This window comes from Oreochromis aureus, linkage group 20, assembly GCF_013358895.1.
Source record: "Oreochromis aureus strain Israel breed Guangdong linkage group 20, ZZ_aureus, whole genome shotgun sequence".
NCBI classification, from domain to species: Eukaryota; Metazoa; Chordata; class Actinopteri; order Cichliformes; family Cichlidae; genus Oreochromis; species Oreochromis aureus.
The window spans coordinates 19,726,971-19,751,068 of record NC_052961.1 but is presented as its reverse complement, the minus strand read 5'-3'; the positions used below and the strand labels follow the sequence as shown (position 1 = coordinate 19,751,068).

General features: G+C 40.6%; 2 protein-coding genes and 1 long non-coding RNA gene across 7 annotated transcripts in view; all 3 read left to right on the top strand.

Annotated features, from left to right (window-relative positions):
* Nucleotides 1–898, top strand: LOC116325846. Its single transcript, XR_004199882.2, has 4 exons — nt 1–99; nt 192–218; nt 435–457; nt 575–898. It is a non-coding gene; the product is annotated as an uncharacterized LOC116325846 (long non-coding RNA).
* A 3,514-nt stretch (nt 899–4,412) lies between these two features.
* Nucleotides 4,413–20,154, top strand: esyt1a (extended synaptotagmin-like protein 1a). The gene is made up of 31 exons (XM_031746858.2): nt 4,413–4,980; nt 5,765–5,806; nt 7,471–7,605; nt 7,740–7,813; nt 8,065–8,137; nt 8,229–8,318; nt 8,411–8,466; nt 9,532–9,652; nt 9,883–10,059; nt 11,057–11,139; nt 11,314–11,362; nt 11,639–11,728; nt 13,176–13,271; nt 13,350–13,421; nt 13,499–13,585; nt 13,803–13,952; nt 14,351–14,533; nt 14,608–14,784; nt 14,888–14,970; nt 15,529–15,577; nt 15,678–15,767; nt 15,974–16,069; nt 17,343–17,414; nt 17,509–17,595; nt 17,748–17,894; nt 18,068–18,186; nt 18,310–18,405; nt 18,501–18,632; nt 18,725–18,830; nt 18,926–18,975; nt 19,074–20,154. Exons 1-31 carry the CDS (start codon nt 4,660–4,662, stop codon nt 19,099–19,101), a joined length of 3,231 nt encoding a protein of 1,076 aa, XP_031602718.1. The 5' UTR covers nt 4,413–4,659; the 3' UTR covers nt 19,102–20,154.
* A 240-nt stretch (nt 20,155–20,394) lies between these two features.
* Nucleotides 20,395–24,098, top strand: part of fmnl3 (formin-like 3) — a 33,828-nt gene continuing 30,124 nt past the window's right edge. For 3 of the 5 annotated variants that reach the window (XM_031746865.2, XM_031746866.2, XM_031746864.2), the window contains exon 1: nt 20,395–20,998. In XM_031746865.2, coding sequence (XP_031602725.1) covers nt 20,885–20,998 — 114 coding nt within the window. In that variant the 5' untranslated portion in view covers nt 20,395–20,884. The remainder of the gene's footprint in view (nt 20,999–24,098) is intronic. The other 2 variants (XM_031746867.2, XM_031746863.2) reach the window with 1 other exon arrangement.

Genomic DNA, 24,098 nt, shown 5'->3' with positions numbered 1-24,098 from the left:
ATGTTTCGCTGGCGTCCATTGATAATGACGTAGGAGGCCATATAAATAGGACGTCTCAACGTTATGACGTCCTTCGTGGAGACGATTCCGTAGCGATCGGTGAGTGGGAATCGTTGGTGTAAGAATCCAAGTTAATCGTCTTAATATTAAGTCAATCGAAAGTATCCGTAACATTTTCTTTCTGTTTGCAGCATTCCCACGTCGACATGAGAGCTAAGGTTGGTGTTTTGTGTCTCTGTCATGAGATAAATACAGTTTCCAGCGGGGCTACATTTGTTAGCTAGTCAGCAAGCTTGTGCAGTTTGACGGGCTAGCACAGCCATCAGAATTTAAAGTCATTCTTACACAGATGTTGGCAGCTGCAGTCCATAATGAAATATTTTTGCTAATTTCTATAAAAGTGTTACTAATTGAACGTTGTCTCTTTTCCGTAGTGGCGAAAGAAGCGCATGCGCAGGTAAGAGTCCGTTTTTATAGCCGTACAGTAATCCCTTTTGCATTCACACCCTTTTAAAATTTTTATTTTTTTATAACACCTGAAGTGTGACTGAACTTTGTGACGACTTCTGTACAGGCTGAAGCGCAAAAGGAGAAAGATGAGGCAGAGGTCCAAGTGAACTGTGCTCTCCGCCATGGCTGTGACGTCACATGCCGACAACAACAACGGGACCGGTGAGCACAGCTGGAGACCCAGGACCCTCCCAAGTCAAGTCTGAGACCTGGAGCATCCACTTCTACCAGAGGCAGCAGCTGCTGGCTCACGCTTGGAGCTGTGATCGAACATCTGCTGGACGACGGCTTTTCCTCTGGGACATTCTGAACTCTTTGTTCTCAACTCCTCAGCTTTTGTCATATGTTTTTGTTTATACTGTGATTAAAGGTTTTGGTTAAAAAAGAAGACTTGAATAATGTTCTTTCTTTATATTTAAGCAATCTTTTCAAAGGGTCTCGAACTAAGTCAGTAAACCTACAAACTGCACCGACTGATCAACCTGTAGTACTCAAGTACAGTATGGCAAGGCATCTTAATACAAGATAATACAAGAATACAAGCCTTACTAATGTTTCATACTTTGGAGCATTGCTTGTGCATTTTAGGGTTTGGGACCGGCTTAAGGGTGGGAATGAAGTGTGTTAGGTTCACATCTACCCCCCTTTTTATATAGACATTTTCCTTATTAGATTTTGCCAAATAGAAACCTTCAAACTGTGAGAACATTTTCTAAAGAAAAAAATTGAGCCTGTAGCTAAAATCCAGCCTAAACTTAACCATATGAGAATGTTGGGGGTTAAGATAATGTAGGTAAAAAGAAGTCTTATATAGAAAGTGGTGGGATTTTTCTAGTGTTTGGGCAAATTTATGGAAAATTAAAATTTCTTCGTAAAGTTGTGTAAATGTACATTAAATATATGTCTGTGTCATCACTCTTTAAAACCTGAGGATCCTGTATATATGTACTTGTCTATGAATGACAAGACAGCTGATCTACCATGGATATTTGAATTTTATCTCCTCTAATTCTAATATTTTCACGAGTAAGACTGACAAAGAAAAATAAGTCACATTCAGTTGAATATTAACATCCTCACTTAGTGGTTGTAAAGCTATGACATACGAGAGGTGGCGCTCAGAATGCTGAATGGAAATGTATGGAAGATTTTGCAACAGCAAAGATGGGGATAGAAGTACAACTCGGAGGGGGGAAAGTTTTTTACAACCTTTTTTAAGCAAAATAGATTTTAAACAAAAACTCTGAAGGGCTTTTTAAAAGATGTGACACGTGTTTCTGTACATGCAGTTTTTACCCGGTGGCCACTGAAATACGTGCCTGGGGTTGTTTCAAGATGAATAGTCCGTGCTTCTAGAATGACTTTCTTCTCAGTTTTGCAGTTCAGATCATGTGGCAGGTGCATATCTAGGGACCTGACTTGCTTACAGACAGGCCAATGCAAAGCTACAGATAATTAAAATAGAAAGTAAATCATTTTAGATGCTGTCCATAAACCATGATTTAAGTGGGTGTGTGAAAGTTTTAACCTTTGGACAAAGCTGACTCAAAGGACAAACTTGTGAAATATGTCTGTAATGTTTTTACCCTTGAAGCCGGTCCACTAATTCATTCTCTCCTTGGCTACAAGGTGACGTATAATGAGGCCATTGCTGGAGAACGCAAAGGACAATAGTGTGTAGTAAATGTAACTGGAGAAGCACTCACTGCTTACAGTCCTGATCACAAAATTGGAGGGAGGTAAAGCTCTTTCCCCCAATAAAGACGAGATTTGACGACCATATTGATGAGCTTTGTTCCGAGTTTGTCCAGAGGTAGCCCCAGTAGCTGTATAAGCACTCTCACTTCTGATGCACACTCACTCATTTTGTTTGTAACAGATCTAAAATATGACAGAAACCACTCAGCTCATAATAGAGAATCAAGGTTTGCCCCCAGGAGGAGGAAAGAATTGTAGACATGGCAGTGAAATGAACATGTTTAGTGAGGTTGTGGGAAGAGAACATGCAGTTTTCATTCTTTTAACAACTAAATCAAGAAGATAAGACATGCATGTGCAGTATCCTCATTAAAGATTCCTAAAATACTTATTGACCAACCTACAAATTATTATTAAAGATAATGACCTTAAAAAATAAACGGCATCTTCTGTAATTGTGAAATTTCCTGTATAGGGGAAAATATTGATTACACAAGCTCAAATATTACTTGAACAACAACATGCAACATCAGCTCTCACGCTGGTAGGTAAATCAACATTGATAAGTACTTGGCAAAGCCAGACAGACGATCAGATGACATGTGTGCTTTAACTTTGACACTTCTTGCATTTCTCTGCCCACATCATTTCCTCACAGATCACTCATCACCCTGTGACCACTATTTCTGCTTCTGATGTAGAGCTACAGAGCACTTTTTGGTTTTTTATCTTAGGTTACCGAGATGCAATCATACACTTGTTTTCTTTAATGTGTTTGGTTCCTTTTTGTGGGGACGACTTGAGGACATTTTGATGATTTTTACATTCAGCTGTGAACATAAGAAACACTGTTTGAAACAAATAACATAGTTCACGGATGGCTCAAATATACTGTTAATGGCTGTTTCACTTTGTGATTGACTACGTTTAGATCAGCAAATTCACGTATACATTTCACTTAGCGGTACATTTTAATACACTGTATATAATAAGTAAATAAACAGGCCTAAAACATGAAATAAACACTCCTAAATACACATGCAGAAAAGAATGTTGTATGTGTTCGTTGAACATTGTTCTATTATTCCAGAGTATGCAATGCACGCTGCTCTATATTCAACACTAGAGTTGAGCAATTAAAAAAAAGAAGTCTGGAACTATTTTGCACTTTGACACTCTGAATTTGTGTTTTGTATTTAGAAAAATAAAAATTTTTGGGGGGGGGAGGAGGCAAATAGGGTCTAAATATCAAGCTATAACATGCCAAAATCGAATGTAAGCGATAAAGATGGGTTTGTGGTTTGTGGCGGTTATAAGAACAGAAATTGTGGCTCTAATAAAACCCTTCAAATTCTGAGAATAACAAGCTTCATAAAACATGATCTCCGCATTTCGTGGGCTCTCACAGTGAAATTTTGTTACTTTATAGGACTTGGCTGTTTATTGACAGTGTGTTCTTCCTGTCTATCTACACAAAGGATCATCAAACCCGTATCCCTCCAAGCAAATACTGATAACTGCCTGTATCCAAGGCAACAGGGGGGTATTTAAAACCTGGCCTGTTTTTCTAGCCATAAATGAAGCTATTAAGAAAAAAAGGGAGTGGGAGTGGAAAGACACATGACATGACAAATTCACCATTAGTTGTTATTATTATTATTTTTTTTTGTTTTTAACAGGTGCGTAATTATTACGCCAGAGTCAGATGGCGCAGATCCCGGAGGTGTCACGACTGTGCCTCCTGGACCCAGTCTTGTAAAAAAAAACAAAAAAACAAAAAAACAACACCTGCAGCTGATACAGACCTGTCGATAAAGGAACTGAGCACATGTTTATCAGTTGTTGGTGCCTTCATGATCATCTGTTAAAGCTGCTGCTGCATACTGCAGTGGGGATGGGCGCTTGCGCGAACAGGAGGATTTATTTCGGTCATGCAAAGAAAGATAACGGGGTGAGCAGCCTGTGCATTAGACGTACTACTCTGCTCTGGTTGTAGTGTGTCGTTTGGATAAACTGCTACTGTGAATCAAAAGTGTCCCGTGGTGTCTTTCTACATGATAAACATTCGTTCGCTTTGCGTATCGGTAATACGCTCCGCCTGAGCAGTGTATGACGCTACAAGTAAATTCTAGGGTATGGGTTTCTACTGGATGTGAAGGAGGGCTTGAAGCCAAGCCCGCCCTCTCGAGACTTACTTCGTGCTTGCACTGCCTTCTCAGGAGCTTTACACGTAAATGCAAGACGAATAACCCTCAGTGCCCTGCGGAACTGCGCGGTGCACGTCGAAGAAAAGTGACAATGAAGTGACAGTCCGACGCTCGCCGATTATCGCCGACCTGTCCATGGTTATCGCGGTGAAACGGCAGTGAGTTGACCCCTATCCCTTGCCACTCAAGAAGAAGAAGCCGAAAAGCTGAAGACCAGATCGAGCTAGTGAAGTCTGATCTTGCCATGCCAACCGCGGATGCAGAGCCGGGCATCGGCACGGAGCCTCTAGCCCCGGTCTCAGAGAACCAACCCCAGGGTGAACGCGCAGTGAGTGTGCTGTGGTCGTTTGGGAAATGCCTGGGTGCTCTGCTACCAGTGTACCTGGCCGGATATTATGGCTTCAGCGTCACCATTGTTCTGTTCGGTCTGGTGATCTACATGGGATGGAAACACGGGCGACAAGGGAAAGTGATGAGGCTCAAGTCTGCCATGTACCTCCTGGAGAACGAGAAGGAATTCACCACTCAAACGGTTTTCAGAGCCAAAAGAGATTTGCCTCCCTGGGTGAGTACTGACACCCCTTCTGTTATGGTCATTCTCTGCAGAGTGCATCACACGCCACATCTGCCACAAATGTCAGGCTGATACTTGTGGCAATATTATTCATTTTTATAGTTTTTCAAGTGAAAACACAAAGTCAGGTCGACTTTTACTTCACGGCACTCTCACGAATAGAAGCGATAGTTGATAATGTTGATATGCGCATTAGTCTGAACTGCTGCCTTCTCACAGAATGTGAACTAACATGTCATGATGATGACTTTGTAGTAGAAAGGTGGAAGCCTGGCAGTGAGCTTTAGAGGAACTTGTGAAACAGCAATCTGTGATTCTAGTGAACAAGTCATTTCATCCAGTGGTATGAGAAATTATCCGAGGGCTTTCCTCTTCCCGTTTCACTACTGTTGACCTTATCTGGCTCCTAAAAAACCTGATGAGTCATAAACAACATTCACAGCAGAAGCAAAGACCACCATATCTGGAAAGAGAGCCGGAGGGTGCGTGTGTGTGTCTGTGTGTGTGTGTCTGTGTGTGTGTCTGTGTGTGTGTCCTTGTGATGTTAAATGTGCATCATGCGGTTTATGGTTTCCTGAAATATTTTTAGTGACAATATTAGTGTTACTTGTTTTTCATCTCTTTTAGCGTTAACATAAATGTATACACTTTTAGTAGAAATAAGATGACGTAACAAATAAGTGCATTGAGATTAAACTCTTTTTTTTAATCAATGTATGTTCAAATAAAAAAGTAAACAAAAACAATAATATTTTATTTACACTATTGTTCACAGGTCAACTTTCCAGATGTGGAAAAAGTTGAGTGGGTCAATAAGGTATGTTTTTTTTATTTCCTGCATAACTTTGCATGTGTGCAATGGTATAGATTTCTATGAGAAATTCATATTTTTTGAAACATCTGGTTCAGCATGCAACTCTTTGCATAATTTCTTCATTTGATGTCTTAGCAAAGCAAAGGAAGCTGCAAAAAACCCAAACTGAAGATAAGGCGTTCACGATTCACTTGATTAACTTGTATATTAGCTTCAGTGTCTCCAATTTAATATTAAGATAAAGAGCGCTTGTGTGGACTTTAAGGGACCCGGCTCCAGTTGCAGGCTCTCCATCAGTGCAGATAATCTGCTGGTGTGATTAAGAGGCAGTGAGAGTGGCCGGGATCATATCGCAGCTTCTTTGTCTCTGTCAGTGCAGCAGCTTCACGTAGGCACAGAGAAAGCGTGGATGTGAATACTAATAATACAAAACACCCATTTGGAGGGGGAAAAAATACAATGAACTCAATGACAGAAGCCCAGACTGTGCGATAGCAATTTGCTGGACTCATCTGTCACCCGGCCCACGTCTCGCCTGCAGGTTTCCTGACACATGACCTAGCACCTCACTTCCAGCTGTAAACAAGTCGAGGGAGCCTCAAAATGTTCTCACCTTTTGTTGCATGTGTGAACTTTTAAAAAGTAGTGCATGTGCATATGAAAAACAACATACAGGGTTGCACTGTTATAAGCATGTGCATGAGTGTAACATAAATAATGCACAGGTGAGCTGCAAAATGTTAGTAATGACTAGTGACAGTGTAGTCACAGTGTAGAGGTCAGAGGATTGGTAAACTGTAGCTAAAAGGATTTGGCACCACTGCTGCACTTCTCTCACTGAAATGCTGACGATAACACCAGTGTGATGCTCTGTGGACTGATAAGACTGGTGAAAGTAAGGCATCACACAGACTCCCTGTAAATATATTAAATTCAATTTACTGCACTAAGGTTTTAGTCTACAGAACAATAATTTATGAATTATTTCCTTAACACTTGGGTGGCTCTTAATAAGCAAGTCCTGGATGTAAATACTTGGAGTTTGCATGTTCTCCCCATGTCTGCACGGGTTCTCTCTCTCTCTAGTCTACCTCTTGTCCCATGACAGCTGGAATAGACCTTTTTCTCATTTTTTACTTCCATCAATTTTCTTTGAAATTATTTTATGAACAGACAAACCAAACCAATTACATAACCTCTCTGACAGAGTTAATAAAATTAGAATGCAACCCATATCCTCACTTGAACTTGTTACATTGATATGGATTGCATTCTAATCTGATTAACAAGGAGGTTGTGCAATTGGTGTGGTTTGTCTGTTTGTTAGCAGAGGTGGAGCTCGATTAAATGTAGATGTGATCTCGATCTAGAAATGTGTTTTCATAATTGGAAATTTTGCATAATGTCTACATAAATACATATCGGACAGAAATGTAAAGAAATGTAAAAATGGGAAACATTGTTTGATGTCTTGTTAGGAAAATATAAAATAATCTTAATCTTGACGTCCTTCTATGTATGCAATCCTCAATTAGTGCGTGGTATGAAGGGAGCTTTGTTTTCCTCAGTGGAGGTGTGCAGTCTCATACTGCTCTTGTAGAGGTAGCTTCTCTTTTCCTTATTCAAACATAAAAACCTTACCAGTGGCCATATGTTGTGTTCTACAGATCCTGCAGCAGGCTTGGCCCTTTATTGGCCAGTATCTGGAGAAGTTACTTGTGGAAATCGTTGCTCCTGCCATCCGTACTTCTAGCATTCATCTGCAGACTCTGAGCTTCACCAAGGTTAACATAGGCGACAAGGTATCTGAGCGGCCTGTCACACACACCCACACACACAGCAATTTCAGTTTATTACAGTTGACTTTTTCTGCTAATGTGGTGTCATCAAGTCTCTGTCAGTCTTGTTTGCTTAATAGCAGCTGCTGTGTTCACAGGCGCTGAAGGTGGCTGGCGTAAAGGCTCATACGGAAAATGATAAGAGACAAGTTATGTTGGATTTGTACTTAAGGTAATCCAACACATCAGAGATTAATTTCATATGTTATACCTCTGTCTATCTGCCCAAATAGGTTGGTCAAGTCAAACTCTAAAATGTTCTTGTAAGTGTTCTAAAGCTTCCTGCAAGGGTTTGGCCCTGTCTTGAACAACAGAACAGTGTTTACTTAATACAGAAAGAAAACAGCTCTGTCATAACTCACACAAGCTGTTTCCTTTGTTTAAACACTTATCTTTAGATCTGTCGCTTCCCTTCTGTTACAGCTATGCCGGTGATGTTGAGATCAATGTTGAAATCAAAAAGTACTTTTGCAAAGCTGGAGTAAAAGGAGTCCAGGTACGAGAAGAATCACTGGGACATTCTCACATTGCTGCTGTAATTAAGTGGCCTGAAAACACATTTTCAGAATCTAATTTTCGCTTTGCAGCTCCACGGGATGCTGCGTGTGATCCTTGAGCCTCTGATTGGAAACATACCGCTGGTTGGAGCTGTCACAATGTTCTTCATTCGCAGGCCTGTGAGTGTTTTTTTTGTTTAATGACTTTGCACTTTGCAGTAATGCAAGGCCTTTTACTTATTCATGTCTATTTGTCTGTATCATATGTGTAGAAACTGGACATCAACTGGACTGGACTTACCAACCTCTTGGATATCCCTGGATTGAAGTGAGTCTGTATGATGGAGTTGATCTTTATGCTCACTCGAGTTGTGCAACCTGCCGAAAAAGTTTGAGTTGCACGTTATGGATCTTATTTACACGTTTCAGAGAGGTTATTATTTATTTAGTCGCTGGTAGTAGAGAGGCTTTTCTTGGAATTAAACTGAACTCCAAAACAAACAGATCGGAGCTGAAGAGCTTATCTGTTCACTGGCAGCTCTGTGTGGTCGCACCCTTAAAGGATAATGTCGGTAACATCTTCAGTTTTTATTCTTGTCAGCAAACTCTATGAAATTACAAGGAAAAAAGAGTAAATTATCCACTGTAGCTTATTCATCTGTTTCTATGCATATCCATTGCTATCCAAAAACTCTTAAAAAAACACATCAGTGTGTGCAGTTCTTGGGTAGGTTGACATGTTACTCCTCTAAAACAAACACGGCCTGTGCATCTTATTATAAGTAATTCCTTCTAAGATGTTCCTGGTGCAATATTGAAGAGAGCATTAAAAAGTAATTATTCATTAACAAACTACACAATACATCAATAAAGATTTTTGGGGGATTTCAAGTCTTGTTTTGGGAATTTTTCAGCAACAGTCAGACATAAATGTGGACAATAACAACCTCATTATTTATGTTTCTAGAATTTAATCACAATGTACTGTGTATACTTTTATATAGAAGGCATAGTCTCACCAGTGGGATAGATTGTCAATTCATATTCAGTGTGCTTATGTGTATGCTGGCTTATTCTACTCTGTGTGGAATAAACAGTAAAGTGTACTTTTGCAAAAAACAAACAATAAGAGTAAACATAGAATTAAAGCATTGTCAGAGGCGTAAATGTATTTCTGATACAGCATCAGTATTCCCTTTGGCAATGCTCTTAATCCTTCAGTCTACATAACTTTAAGAAAACTCCTCATCTTTAACCAGTGGGTGTTTCTGTTTTGTTCTGTTGCTGGTTTTCATGCTTTCTTTTTATGCATGGACAGGCGCACATAACCTGTGTGTGAGTCTGTATGTGCCTCCCTGTGCGTGCCCAACATCATCCTTGCATTCATTTGCAGTGCCATGTCGGACACTATGATAATGGATGCAATTGCCTCCCACCTGGTGCTCCCCAATCGTCTCACTATTCCCTTGGTGGCCGACCTGCACGTTGCGCAACTCCGCTCCCCTCTCCCAAGGGTAACTGTCTCAGTGACGAATGACCTTTTCAAATTACATAGACTGATGCAGATGTGTGTGATCATCATATTAGCTGCAAACACATAGACTTAAGGTCGTACAGTAAGTCGCATAGTAAATATAACGCATGCAATCGAATTTTGCGGCGATACCAGTCGACAAACCTTTTGATTTTATTCTTGTATCCCCGTTTTGTTTTTTGTTTATTTGCATGTTTACGCACATGCTAGGGAGTTGTGCGTATTCATCTGCTGGAGGCTGAGGAACTGACCGCCAAGGACACAGTCATCAAGGGCTTAATCGATGGGAAGTCAGACCCATACGCTGTGCTGCGTGTTGGAACCCAGATTTTCACCTCTCATCACGTCGACAGCAACCTGAACCCGCAGTGGAGGGAGATGTATGAGGTGAGAGGGCTGCGAGTATGGAATATATACCCTGAACTGAACTGTAAAGAAACAGGAGATATATGGCTTTGCCTTGACATTCGAGTACAGCTCCTCCAACCAATTTATGTGCCAAAAGCTATAGGTTCATGTTGGTGTCCTTGCTTTGTAGGGATTGCAGTAAGTCCTTGATGGTATGTCACTGGTGCTTCTGAGATACACAGCTTTGTGGAGATTTTATCTAGCTCTGCAGGAAGCTGCTGTGTCACAGATAAGCAAGAGTTGTGAAAACTGCTTGCTCAGAACATGTTTATCTTTTCACTTTGTTTACGAAATTCAAGCCATGAACTAAATAGATATGAAATTATATACATATATTTGCCTACCACAGTAGTGAAGAGTTCTTGCCATTGTGGTGTGTGCATGCTCTTTTGTATGCCATATGTGGTTTATGCCATTCTTGCACAAGATCAGAACTACCAGCCTAATATTGTGCACTTTCCCCATGTGCTGCATAAAGAGCTCTAACTTAGTGGGACAATGGACACTAGACCTTTGTAGGTGTGCTGTGGTGTTTGGCACTGGGACATTGGCTGCAGATCCTTTGGAATATGGGGTTTAAGGGTGGGGGCTGGACTTGTCTTGGCACATCCCACAGCTTGATCGGAGTGGGATATGGGGAGTTTAGAGGCCCTAATTCTTAATTTTTCTTGTTTTTTGACCATTTTTGAGCAGCTTTTGTGGTGTGGCAGTAATCATTATCCTGCTCGGGAAGACCACCGCTGTTGGAGACTCCCATTGCCACTGGTTGGGGGGTGGGACCCATTTAAGAGGGTAGCACATATTAAAGTAACCCAAGGTTTCCCAGTAGAACCTTGTGTTGTAATGAAATGATGGTCGCTGTTACACACTTCGCCTGCTTGTGGTTTTAATGTTGTGGCTGATTGGTGTATATATTTGTGTATCTGTTGTGTGTGTTGTGTATTTGTCCATTTATGTGTGTGTGTGTGTGTGTCAGGTGATTGTCCATGAAGTACCTGGTCAGGAGTTGGAAGTGGAAGTATTTGACAAAGACCCAGACCAGGATGACTTCCTGGGGAGGTAGCTTATTCATTTTCATTCATTTACTCTGTCTCTATGTGCTCCTCATGCCATTTCCATAACTGCTTTTGCGATGTCGGGCCACGATTCTGCTGAAATTTGAACAGCTTGGTCTCATTTATTAAGGGATTTATCAATTTTCTCTGTTTGTCTTTCTGTCTGTCTCTCTTCCAGGGTCAAAATTGATCTTGATATTGTAAAGAAGGCCAGAGTTGTGGATGATGTGAGTAGCGACGCTTGGGAGGTTTTTGACTTAAAAATGGCATTTTTTTCTCTCTCTCACTAAACAAATTGTGAAATTGTTTTGGCCTAAAAAATGTGATGAAAGAGTGCAGCATAACGGTTAGCATGTGACACAGGAGACACCCACGTGCCTCCTCGTGATCTGCTCTTGTTACGCCACCTTCAGTTCTGCCATCCTGCTCAGGCTCAAGAATTCAGCCAGATAAAAAAAAAAAAAAGAAGCTTGTGTGATGAGCCCTCTGTGTTTTTTACACAGTGGTTTGATCTGAGGGACGTCGCATCTGGCAGTGTTCACCTCCGGCTTGAGTGGCTCTCTCTGCTGTCCTCTGCTGACAGACTGAGTGAGGTGAGGCTAGAGCAGAGTCTAACGCTCTTGTTTTCTCAGTGCTGTGCAGTGACAGCGATCATTGTTTTTTCCGTCTTCTTATATTCTTGCCGTGTAATCTTTGGCTTTATTTCATAATATGATAACAAACTGGAAATACAGACTGGAAAGGATGATCAGCCTGAGAACTCTAAGGTTACATGGTTCATGTCGTAAACACGACCAGCGGCCTCTACTATCAAAAGATCAATTTTTGAAAAGTTTGACTGGAGCCACAAAACACAAAAGTTAGCCACAGGCATGCATGTGAGTGACTGTTTCTATGTGTGAGCCATGCAACAGACTGGTGACATGTCTAGGATGTACCCTGCCTCTCAACCTATGACAATATACTGCATGCATGGAGAACAGATGTGAACGATAACTGACCTAAGGAAGAATGGTTACAAGCTTGCTCTTTAGTTCAGTCCCAAACTGTGTAAATGACTGCAGTATAAATGAATAACTGGTCATCACATTGCTCTGACTTTAACCCTTATATCCCCAATGCTAACATTAACTGTAACTGTTAGAAGGGTTCTCTGTTCTGTTGTATGTGGAAAGGGACTTCACATACATATATGTGTAGTCAGATCACTGGTGAAGAGATGGCTCTTAAACCTAATTTGGACTTACTGAATATTTGTGCAGAGGGTTTGTGATGCCAGGACTTCACCTGCCACATTGTGTATAGCTTTCCCATGAAAGAAACAAACAACTTGTGTAATTTCACAGTTGCTTAAGGAAATAACTTAAGCGATTGCACAAAACCTCACAGAAAAACAATTTCATCAGTTATTTTTCTGAAGAATAATAATACTGAAGTAGGTCAGTGGCAGGAAGACCTGTATTCTTTTCTTAATATAATTTTTGAAATGATGTTTTATTATTCACTCTATACGTGTCACCTAGCTATGCTGAGTGCATGTACCTTCTTGTTGTTTCTACTGTCAAATTTAAAATAATAATAATCCAATAATAGAATATTGTTTGAAAAAACAAATGGAGAATGGGAAGAACCACAATCATAGAAAAAAGTGTAAAAAAAAGACAAAAACTTGTATTTATTTATATAAGGAGCCCCTAGAGATGAGCACAGATGAGTTGGCTGCTCTCTTAAACTGCATGTTTACTACAACTACAAGAATCCCAAGCATCCAGTTATTTATTGATTAACCATCACAGATCACAAAATAAAAAGTTTAACTTGTAATCATACTCACTAGAACAAAATACTGTGACACATCAAACTGCTATTTTTCACCCATATAATAATAGGAAAGATATTTTAAAAAAAATCTCTTCGGAGTCAAGTTTAACAATAAAGTACAGAAAGAAGAATCACATAAAACACTGAAACGAACTACTGGCAGGACACTGGACTTGTAGATAATTTTGCTTACATGTTTTTCTTTTATTCTTCTACCAGGTGATTGCGAAGAATCAAAATTTGACCAGTAAGATGGTTGAACCTCCGTCTGCTGCCATCCTAGCCGTCTATCTCGATCAGGCTTATCAGCTGCCTGTAAGAGCATCACAGTTTGATTTATGTGGGATTCAGTTTTGTTCTGTTACCCAAACTGATCTGTTTCAAATGTCATAGATGAGAAAAGGTAATAAGGACCCAAGCCCGATGGTACAGATTTCTGTTCAGGATAAAACTAAAGAGAGCAAGGTAAGAGGGAAAAACTAGTGATGAATACCTGCCTCCAGCCTCTGGACATTATTAATGATTTATTCTTGCATTTACAGACTTGCTACGGTACAACCAGCCCAGTGTGGGAAGATGCTTTTACCTTCTTCATTAAGGATCCTCACAAACAAAATATCGACATTCAGGTGAGTCATCCTCAGTAGCAACCGAACTCACTCATTAAGCTAGCTGATGAGAGTTTAGGTATAGCTATATACCTAATACCTAAATACCAATAGCTTACCTTTCCATCTGTTTAAATTCAGACTTCATGTAATTTCTATAAACTGCACTCTCCTCCTTACTTTGCCTTTCTCATTGCTATTAACCCTAACTCGACATTTTTTGTTGTGTTTCAATCAGGTAAAAGATGACGACCGAGCTCTGCGCTTGGGCAGTCTAAAAATCCCTCTGGCCCGTCTTGTCGGGATGCCCGAGCTCACCATGGACCAGTGGTTCCAGTTGGAGAATTCGGGTTCAGCCAGCCGCATCTTCATCAAAATTGTGCTGAGGGTTAGTATTTCACGCACACAAACACTTAAGCACTTGTTTTGTGCACAGACTTTAATGGGTAGTTTGCTTTAATAAATTAATACCTGAAGATGCCTTAAGCAGTGAGATATTGACTCCAGTGTTCATATCAAATGTCCAAAGCAAATTCCCACCATAAGTGTCCCATTCCATAAGTCAGAATTTTGGGTTATTATCTAAAAATTTTGAACTGTTTTTTATGAGAAAATAACATGAAATGTTGATATAATAACCCAAATCTTTGTCTTATGGATGCAGAAAAACGTTTTTTTCAGTGGCAGAAATTCTGTATAAAGCTGTGAACCTCTTTTCATTATCACAGGAAATAAAACAACATTGTTTGGTTCTCACTGTTGCTCATATTTCTTGTTTCCTGATAGGTTTTGTGGCTAAGCGATGATGCCAGTCCTACAACTCCTTCTCCTCGCCCCACAGACCCTGGGTCCACATCAGGTCAGGGGGGAACTACATCAGACCAGAACCCTTCAGGACCCGGTGGGTCGACTAAACCTCAGCCAACACGACCACAGAACACCACCCCCGATCCAGAGTTTGGAACTGAGGTAATAAAGTGAAAAAGCTGCAGACAGCATTTTAATACACTCCCAAAATACCTACATCCACTGTCTGCCTGCAGGGAGTGTTGCGAATCCATCTGGTGGAGGCTCAAAACCTGATTGCCAAGGACAACTTTATGGGCGGCATGATGAAGGGGAAGAGCGACCCCTACGTCAAGATTCGTGTTGGTGGTATAACCTTCCGCAGCCACACCATCAAAGAGAACCTCAACCCTGTCTGGAACGAACTCTATGAGGTGCTATCACTTTTAAAAGTTTCACTTAGTCAGCTATTCTAGCCATCTGATCAGATCATTCAATTTTAGATTACAAATACTTGATTTCTTTTTTCCTGTTTAGGTTATTTTGACCCAGCTTCCAGGTCAAGAAATCCAGTTTGAGTTGTTTGATAAGGACATTGATCAGGATGACTTCCTGGGAAGGTGAGTCCTGACATCACTAGAGCTGCCACGATTAGTCGACTAGTCACGATTACGTCGACTATCAAAATCGTCGACGACTGATTTAATAGTCGACGCGTCGTTTGAAGCTTTGTAAGATCACAAAAGACGCAGGAATAAGTAGTAGGATTTAAAAGTGTAATAACGGACTGAAACAGAAGATGGCAGCAGTGCATGTAAAGGATGCCAGCTGCCGTTAAACCTCGAAGAAGAAGAAGCTGTGTCCCAGAATTCATAGTGCGGCCCAGCGCAGTTGTCAACAATGGCGGCAGCTAGTTAGTTTTAATATTACTATTATTATTCTTTCTGGGTCACAAAATAAACGTTTAACATATTTTCAAGCTGTAAGTTTTACGTCCAATCGATGCATGATCTGATTAGTCGACTAATCGCAAAAATAATCGGTGACTAGTCGACTATCAAAATAATCGTTTGTGGCAGCCCTAGACATCACACAAAAAAATGTGAACATTTCTGACTAGTTTGTTTTTAAACCTGTAGAAAAATGAAGGATAAAATTTTGTGCCCTTTTTTTTGCAGGTTCAAACTTAGCCTGCAAGACATCATCAGCGCACAATACACCGATACGGTGTGTGCCATTATTAAAAGGACGTGACCATATAATATAGCAAATATTTACATTTGTATTCTTATCATAACTTGCATTTTTTGTGCTACTTTTGTTTTAGTGGTACACTCTAAATGATGTGAAGTCTGGTAGAGTTCACCTAATGCTGGAGTGGCTGCCAAGGGTCTCTGACCTATCCAGACTGGAGCAGGTTCAGTATGAGTTTTCTATTCCATTGTCTAATGACTTGGACGCGCCTAGCTAAATACACTTACAGTTAAATAAAATACACAAAAGATTTTGTGTCCTAAACTTAAAGCTACTGCTGCAAAGGAAACATGAACCGCAAGTTTCCTATTTCAAGTGTCTTCCTGAAACGCTCTCTCTCTCCTGTCTTTGCCCCTCTCTTTTCTACAGATCCTGCTGCACCAGTCCCTGCAGTCTTTCCAAAACAAGGTGGTGCCGTCAGCTGCTCTGGTGTTTGTGTATGTGGAGCGTGCCCACGGCCTTCCGGTGAGACCATATCGATGAGTGTTTATGGTCATTTTTTTAATATTCTGCTTCCAATGAGCCAGACTTTCTTGTGACATTTTTTTAAGAGTAATGGTTCTAGAGACTTTCTGGAGGTCTTTCAACGCTTTTCTTTGGACATTGGCTGTTTTTTTTTCAGACTTTTTCAGTTTGCTGTGCCTGGTAATTTCAGAAGAATGCCTTTTTGTGTTTGTTTAGCCACAAACACTTGTCTATGTTTTAAGCATGAAAAAGCACCTATTTCAAGGATGAACCAGTATTTTAAATGGTAAATTGACTGGTGCTTTTACAGCTCTTTTCTACTCTGCCTGTGCACTCAAAGGGCTATATACAACTAGTCTCATTCACACCCATTCACATGCTTTTTCTAAACCAAGTGCTTTCTATCTAACAGTCACACACATTCATAGAGGAAACTGGGGTTAGTATCTTGGCCAAGAATATTTGGCAAGCGGTTGGCACCAACGTTCCAACTGGTAGGTGACCTGCTCTGACTCCTGAGCTACAGCCAGCAGTTATGTCTGCACGTACTATAACAGATAGCAATTTACTTTAACAGAACCGATTTTAAATTGTATCTGTGTAGCAGCCCATTTATTTTAATCTAAGAAAAACAGGTATAAAATAGTGTTTCTTCAACAAAAGAGGAAGTAGCATGCCAAAATCATGTACAGTGTCGCTCAGCAGAGCGGTACAACAGTGAGTGTCTACAGTTGTCTTTAAAACACAGTGGTGTTGGGGATGTTCCTAAACTGTGGAATTATGAATGCAGAAATGTACCATCAGGTTTTGATCCACCATGCACTAACATCTGGAAAGTGTTTGATCGGCAACATCTTCTTTTTTCAGTATTACAATAATCCCAGACAAACAGCCAATGCAATAAAAGCATACCTGAATAGAAAAACACAATCAGCCATGGATTGGCCTCCCCAGAGCCCGGGGCTCAAAATTATTGAAGCAGTATGTAATCATCTCAACAGAGAACAGAACAAAAGGCAGCCAACATCCAAAGAAGAGCTTTGAACGTCTTTTAAGAAGCCTGGAGAACTATTCCTGCAGTCTACTTAAAGACATGACAAGAAAGCTTGCATAAAAGTGTTCAAGCTGTGTTGAAGAATAAAGGTTGTCACACCAAATATTGACTTTCAAGCTGGTTAGACAGAGTACAAACTGTTTCTGTCTTATATTTCCACGCTGATGCTGTTGCTTACAGTTCCTGTAGTGCAGTGTAATCATTTGTACGTTATTTCAGCTGAAGAAGAGTGGAAAGGAGCCAAAAGTTGGAGCTGAGATTATCCTTAAAAATGTTTCATACAGAAGCAAGGTAGGCTCTTAACTCGCTAAAGATGTTCACTGAAAATAAAGGGAAAAAAATGGTTTCACAAAAGTCATACATTTATTTTTTGTTTTTTCCAAAGATCTCTGAGCGATCCACATCCCCTCGATGGGATGAAGGCTTTCACTTTTTGGTTAGTGACCCCAGAAGTGAAATACTCACAGTCAAGGTGCGAGTTATTATCTATATTTATCTGAATCATGAGGATGCATTTGATTCACACCATTCATTAGGTCATGTTGTGTCAAACTAAAACATTTTACACAAATAAAAGAAGTAGAAAATGTGTGCGTTTATTTATATGTCTTTGTTTCCTTGTAGCTTTCCCACAGCTGGGGCCAGGCTCTCGGCTCTTTGACACTTCCTCTGAAGGAGGTGCTGGCTGAGACAGACTTGGTTCTGGACCGCTGGCTCAGTCTGGATGGAGCGCTGCCAGAGAGCCAGATACTGTTGAGGGTCGTACTTAAGGTACTGCAGACAGGCTGCTTATTTTCACTGTGCTGTAGTAGCTTTTCTTGGAGCAATGCTACACTAAGTGCTAACTGAGTGTGTGACATTATCTAAACTGCTCCATGATGATTATTAAGTCATAATTATTGAGTCATGATTTTTATTCAGTGATTTTTTTATATACCTTGCAGATCCTGGACACTCAGCTGGCAGTGTGTCGTGGTGCTGTAGGGGAGGCGGGTGTCGATGACGTCATCCCTAAATGGGATCCTTCTCATCTGGACCTCAGACACAGACCTAGATTCTCCATGTGAGTCACACATAGGGGTATAGTAGTCCTGTTGTGTGGTACATACCTGCACTGTAAGTGCAGTAATATACTAAAGTGACTGTCCAAATGTAAATAAATATCATTTCTCATCTGTGTCTTTAGAGTGAGTGACAACCCAAACTCAGCAGGACAGGTGAAGCTTACCATCGGTTACTCCATGGAGGAAAACCGGCTTTTCATCACTGTTCACTCCTGCAGGTTTCTATATGCCATACATTACCCATCCCATCATCATCACACTTTAAGCAGAAAAACCATCATACGTTGTGGATGTGATCTCTTTATACTGACAGAGCGTTGGTAGCGCGTTCCAAGGATGGCGCAGACCCATATGTTTCCTTCATCCTGTTGCCTGACAAGAAGGCCACCACCAAGAGGAAAACTGCGACCAAGAAGAAAGACCTCAGCCCAGAATTTAATGAGAGGCAAGACAAACAAATAGGGCTGTGATTATAGCGAAAGAAGTCTGAGGATGAGAGGGTGACGTCTCCCACATTAATCTTGCTCGTTTCTGTAGGTTTGACTTTGACTTATCACTCGAGGAATCCTCTCAGAGAAGACTGGACCTGTCTGTGAAGAACAGTGTCTCTTTCATCAGCCGAGAGAAGGAGCTTATCGGCAAGGTATTTATCTGAAATTCAGCTCGTCTTTGCCCAAGGTTGTGTAAAATTCTTGGCTTTTATCACAAGACTCTTCTTCTCTCTCTCGTTGCCTTCAGTTGCAGCTGGACCTGGACCAAATTGACCTCAAGACGGGTGTCACACAGTGGTAACTATTTAACCCTTTCATGCCACAGTGAAGTGTTTTTATTCTTCTTTAAGCACGAAAAAAAACCAATGCATTGTCTTTTCTTTCTTTTTTTTCAGGTACGACTTGGCAGCAGAGACCAACTAGAAGAATCAATGCCTGATCCTCAGGCATCTACTTTCAAACATAAGCATTGCTCCTGTGATCTGTGATTTGTGCGTGTGTATATTCAGCTTAAATGAAAATTTCCACCATCACTGAAGAAAAAAAAAAAGATGACATATCTGCTCCAGAAAAACACAGTCCATCAGTATTTATGAGCAAAACTTTACTTGTCGCTAAATATTCGTAAAGTGATAAATGTGCTGAATCCATTCTGTCTCAGGCAGATATTTAGGCTGAATAAATATTTGATAATAATGCAACTATGTTGCACGACAAACCAAGGTTATGTGTGTTTAAAGCATGCAAAAAGTCCTCTTGCATTTTAACTTTAAAAGGGCTTATATATTTGTCCAATTTCCAAAGGTACGACAACATTTTATGGATTTTCAGCATCCAACAAAACAGAAAAACGTTTATTTGAATTTTATTTTTTACAGTCTCCAAACAGTTCCTGTTATAACTTTGTTTATGTGGGTTTATATTACTGCCTTAAGTATTTCAAAACTGTGCACAGTTTGTCAGTGTTTATGAAATATGTTCCAGATGAAGTTTTATATGTTTTAACCAGAACTTTCTGAATGTTAATTTTTTAAATCAAAGTGTTACAAGCCTGCACCGTCAAATTTCCACTGAGAACAGAGGTACGATACTGTACGCAGTCTTAATCACTGTGCTTTTACAAAGAGAAAACTTTGTAGATGTTTCATCCAGAGCTCCTTTGTGTTTTTATGTGTTTGTAGTCCTAAATGCAAATAGCTGATGGCTTACAGTCATGTTTATGCTTTGTTTTTACACGCAAAACCTGTTTTGACCTCATGAGAAACAGACTATTGTCTACCTGTTCCGGGACACCTTCCATGTCCCATAATGTCTCACCTCACTGCAAACACTTAGACACTGATTTGTTGTAAAGGGTGGAAAAAACAGTGTTGAGTGTCAGAAGTAAAGAGGAAAACTGCTGTGCTTTGATAATTTCAACATATCATCATGCATCTGCTAAAGCTGTTGATTAAACTTTGCACTCCTGTGAATCCAGCCAGCTTTGTCATCTATTTATTTCTCTAATGATCTTTCTTGTCATGGCAATTTCTTGCCAGCAGGTCGCGATAAAGTGCTGACAAATGGCTTTTCCGTCCAGCTGTATGCAGGCTCACTGCTTACAGATGTGAGGGGCGGGAGGGAGGGAGGCAGATTGCAATGACTGACATGCAGTCAGACCAACAGGAGGCATGCCACCCCCAATGCGGGCAGGACTCTAAAAGAAAACCCTGAGCTCTGAGTGGAGGCAATAGCAAAGACCTTAATCAGGATCACACAACAATAATGAATGGAAACACGTCGGAGCCAAGAAAGTTGAGCAGCATCTAAAAGTAACTGTCGGTCGGGTTTTGAAAGTTATCTGTCATAGGGAAAAATCCGCTGTAAGTAATGGATTGGCCAGGCAAAACTGAGGCTACTTTCTGGAAGATGAAGCAGCTGCACTGTTACTTTTAAAAAAGAGACTAGAGTAAAACACTGTCAACTTAAACGCGTGATTAGGGGTAAATGGCATTTAGGGACTACTGCAGTGTCAGCTTTTTTTTCCTTTTTTTTTTCTTCAATAATATGTTTTTGGAGAGAAGTGGATTATTCGGATTAAATCGCGGATGAGACTCTCGGAATACTTTGGAGCTTTCTTTCTTTTTGCTTCTTTTACTTGGATTATTCTTGTCGCCATAAGAAGCTGAGGCAAGTTTCAAGTCGACGGCAGGATAAGGCATTAAAAATGGGTAATATAGAGAGTGTGGACGGCCAGTCGGAGATGAAGCAGCATATCATGCCTCTGAAGGTGCCCATGCCTGACCCCACCGAGCTGGAGGAGAAATTTGCCATTGTTTTGGTAAGTTAACGGGCTAATAACCGTACTTTTGCCACGGTGCGGTCGAATAATCGAGTAGACAGCTGTCTGTGTTTTGCTTTTAAACTTGTTGAGCTTTTAAACTTGTCGGTGGTGGGTTTATTTTCACTTAAAGCACTGGATCACAATTATAAACAACCCATATAGTGGACTGTCTTGTTCTTTCTATATATGAAAAAAAGTTTATTTCTTGCTCTTTTTTGTTTATTTGTTATTTATTGTTTATTTGTTTATTTATTTGGACTATTATGGACCATTATGAGCTGCTGATGTATCAGATGAACCGACCTGTGCCGTTCCGTCCCGCCCCTCATTCTCTCCCCACTCCTGCGGTTCTTTTGTCTCTCTAAAAGTCAGACAACTCAGCGTTTGGCTGAAGTGGCACATACTGAGCGCGGCATGGCGAGAGTGGTGGAGGTGGTGGTGTTTGGTAGGGGGAGAGGTAAAAGGGATTTTTTCCCCTCTCCTCTACAGGATGAATGCCATTTTACTGCATATCCTTGACGGAGAACATCACAGCATTCTGCGTCTGCGTTTATTTAGTTTAGCCCCTCTCGCTGCAGGCGACTCATCTAAAAAACAACATTTTCTGAATTCCCCCAAAACTCCCACACCCGAAGTATCCTCCCCTCCCCTTTCCTACCTCCCTACACCCTCCACATCAGGCCTGAGTTGAGGCGTTTGGACGCTTTGTAATAATGAGCACACCGTCGACACCCACTTCTCCGTCGATCAGCGGAGTCGTGGAAGGATGACAGGGTGTCATTTATGTGTCAGAGGGGGCATTTCAGTTTTCAGCACATCACAAAGCGGGACTTTACGGCTACTTTCTCTTTCAAGCACGATCGCGTGTCTAGATTCCTTTATTATTCATGCACTGAAGTGAAGAGGAGATGCTGTAATGAAAAATTTGGGTTTTGTTTGGGTTTTTTTCCACTTAGGTGGGCGGAATGTAATCAGCCAGCAGCTCGACTTTGACTATACAGTTTTAATTTGGGGATTCCACAAAAAGTCTCGTATTTTGCCATCTGATGAAAAAATAAGAAAACATCTGTTTCCATCCATCCATCTTTTTTTAATTCAATTTTCTCTTTATGTAAAGCCTCTTACTCTAAAAAGTTTTCCAAACTCTCATTGTCAGAGAATCCTCCTTAATCTCTTTCATGGCATTTATTAACGTTTTAATTCAGTTTAATAAACACAAAGAGTAGTGGCAACAAGTTGTGGTTTTATCAGGGTTAATTTGCAAGACTTGGTCTGAAACTTTCATTTCCTGCACACGTCTTGTGAGATTGCTGTTCAGCCATGTCAGACTTAAACATTGTCGTGCATGAGTGGTGACAGCCCTCTCATCTAACCTCTCATCTTAACAAGGAAGCCAGTAAGCGTGTGCCAGGAAACTTTGACTTTAGATGGGACAGCCTGGGTGTGCTGGTCGCAAACCATGTCAACATGGAGCCCTTATAGTATGATATAATATTGAGGCCGTGATGAGGGCTCAAAGGAAGAATTTACTTCAGTCCACTTTTGTCATAGAAATACAGTAAATGTCTCGAGCCACCTCTAATTTCTGTATATTTTGCTTCCAAGTAGCCCGATGTTATTGCCATTTTTAAAGCGGTCTTGAACAATATTTCTCCAGGTTGGTTCATTGGTTGAATCTATAAAAAATGCCAAACATAACACAGTTTCACAGACATAAAACAGTATTTTTGCATCATTAAGGTGATCCCAAAAGAGCTAATAGCTGAAAACTTTCACCATAATGTGCAACGTGACCTTAGAAAAATTGAGAAAACTGGTGAAACAAGTAGAGGAAAAAGTTGCAGGCCTAAAAACTCTCTGAAACATGTGGAAGTCATGTGTTTGAGTCGTGACACGGGACCTGAGAGATGCACCTGGGCCTTCAGCTGAGCCAAATTACACAAGAAGTTGACTGAAAATAAGCTGCAACAGGTGGGTGTCTACAGCCACTGTTAACACACTGGAGAGTTCTGTCATGGAATAAAAACAAAAAGCAGCCAACAATCAAAGAAGAGCTTTAAAACAACCAGGAAGAAGCCTGGATAAATATTCATGAAGACTTCTTACCAAGTATTGACTTTCAAACTCTTTAGAATTCCACAAAATCTTTTGCCTTATATACTGTATTCTCATTTATGTCCGTTTCCTATTTTCCTAGCCATTTATAAAGAAGTAAGGGGTGGCTCAAGACTTCTGCACAGCACTGTATCTGAGACAACATTTGAAGGGAACTTTGGTACTGGAACGATCACCGGGACATGTTTCCTTCTTAACCGTTTTAGTCACAGTGTATTACTCACAGGACTTCTTTAAACTGCTTGTTTGAATACTTTTTCCACCCCCGTCTGGCTCCTTGCCTATCATACTGACACACAACAGCATTCAGCTGAAATCTGAGTAATCCAGGACCTAAAATTCAGACTTTTTTCTGTTTCTATTTATTTTCCTTGTCAAACAGTAGCATCCTAATTTCCCATGGGTGCTTATTTTGTGCTCCTCACTCCACATTTTCAACATTACCACACCCAGCTCTGACTTTCAGCTGTCTAAGGCCCTAATTACAGCATCAAGCACCGAAGAGTTGCGCTTGATGTGAGTGGATCCTCGCAGCATCACTCAGACGGTCTCTTTCTTGGACCCTCCATGTTTCTGGAATGAAGCCATTATTTGCTTGCCAGAGCAATCAGCAGCCACGGAGTAAAGCTCTCATATGAGGAGACTAACGCAGCAAGAAGCCATTCAGCCCCTGATTTTGAATGCTGTGCTATATCTCAGCTATTATGACAATTACACACTGTGCTATGCTACAAGCTCCACTACGACAGCCCACGGCATGTCCCTTTGATGCAGATAACTTCTTTATGAAGTGAGTGGCTGTAAAAAAAAAAGTCAGAAAAAAAAGAACTTCACTCGTATTTCACATATAAAAACACTTTTTGGATATTTTTTTATCAACACATCCTGCCTAGGAAAAGTCTAACTGTTTGAAAGTACTGCAGCACAAATCCGTCCCTGTTATTATGTTCAGCCGTGCAGAGCAGATGATTTCTATGCGTGG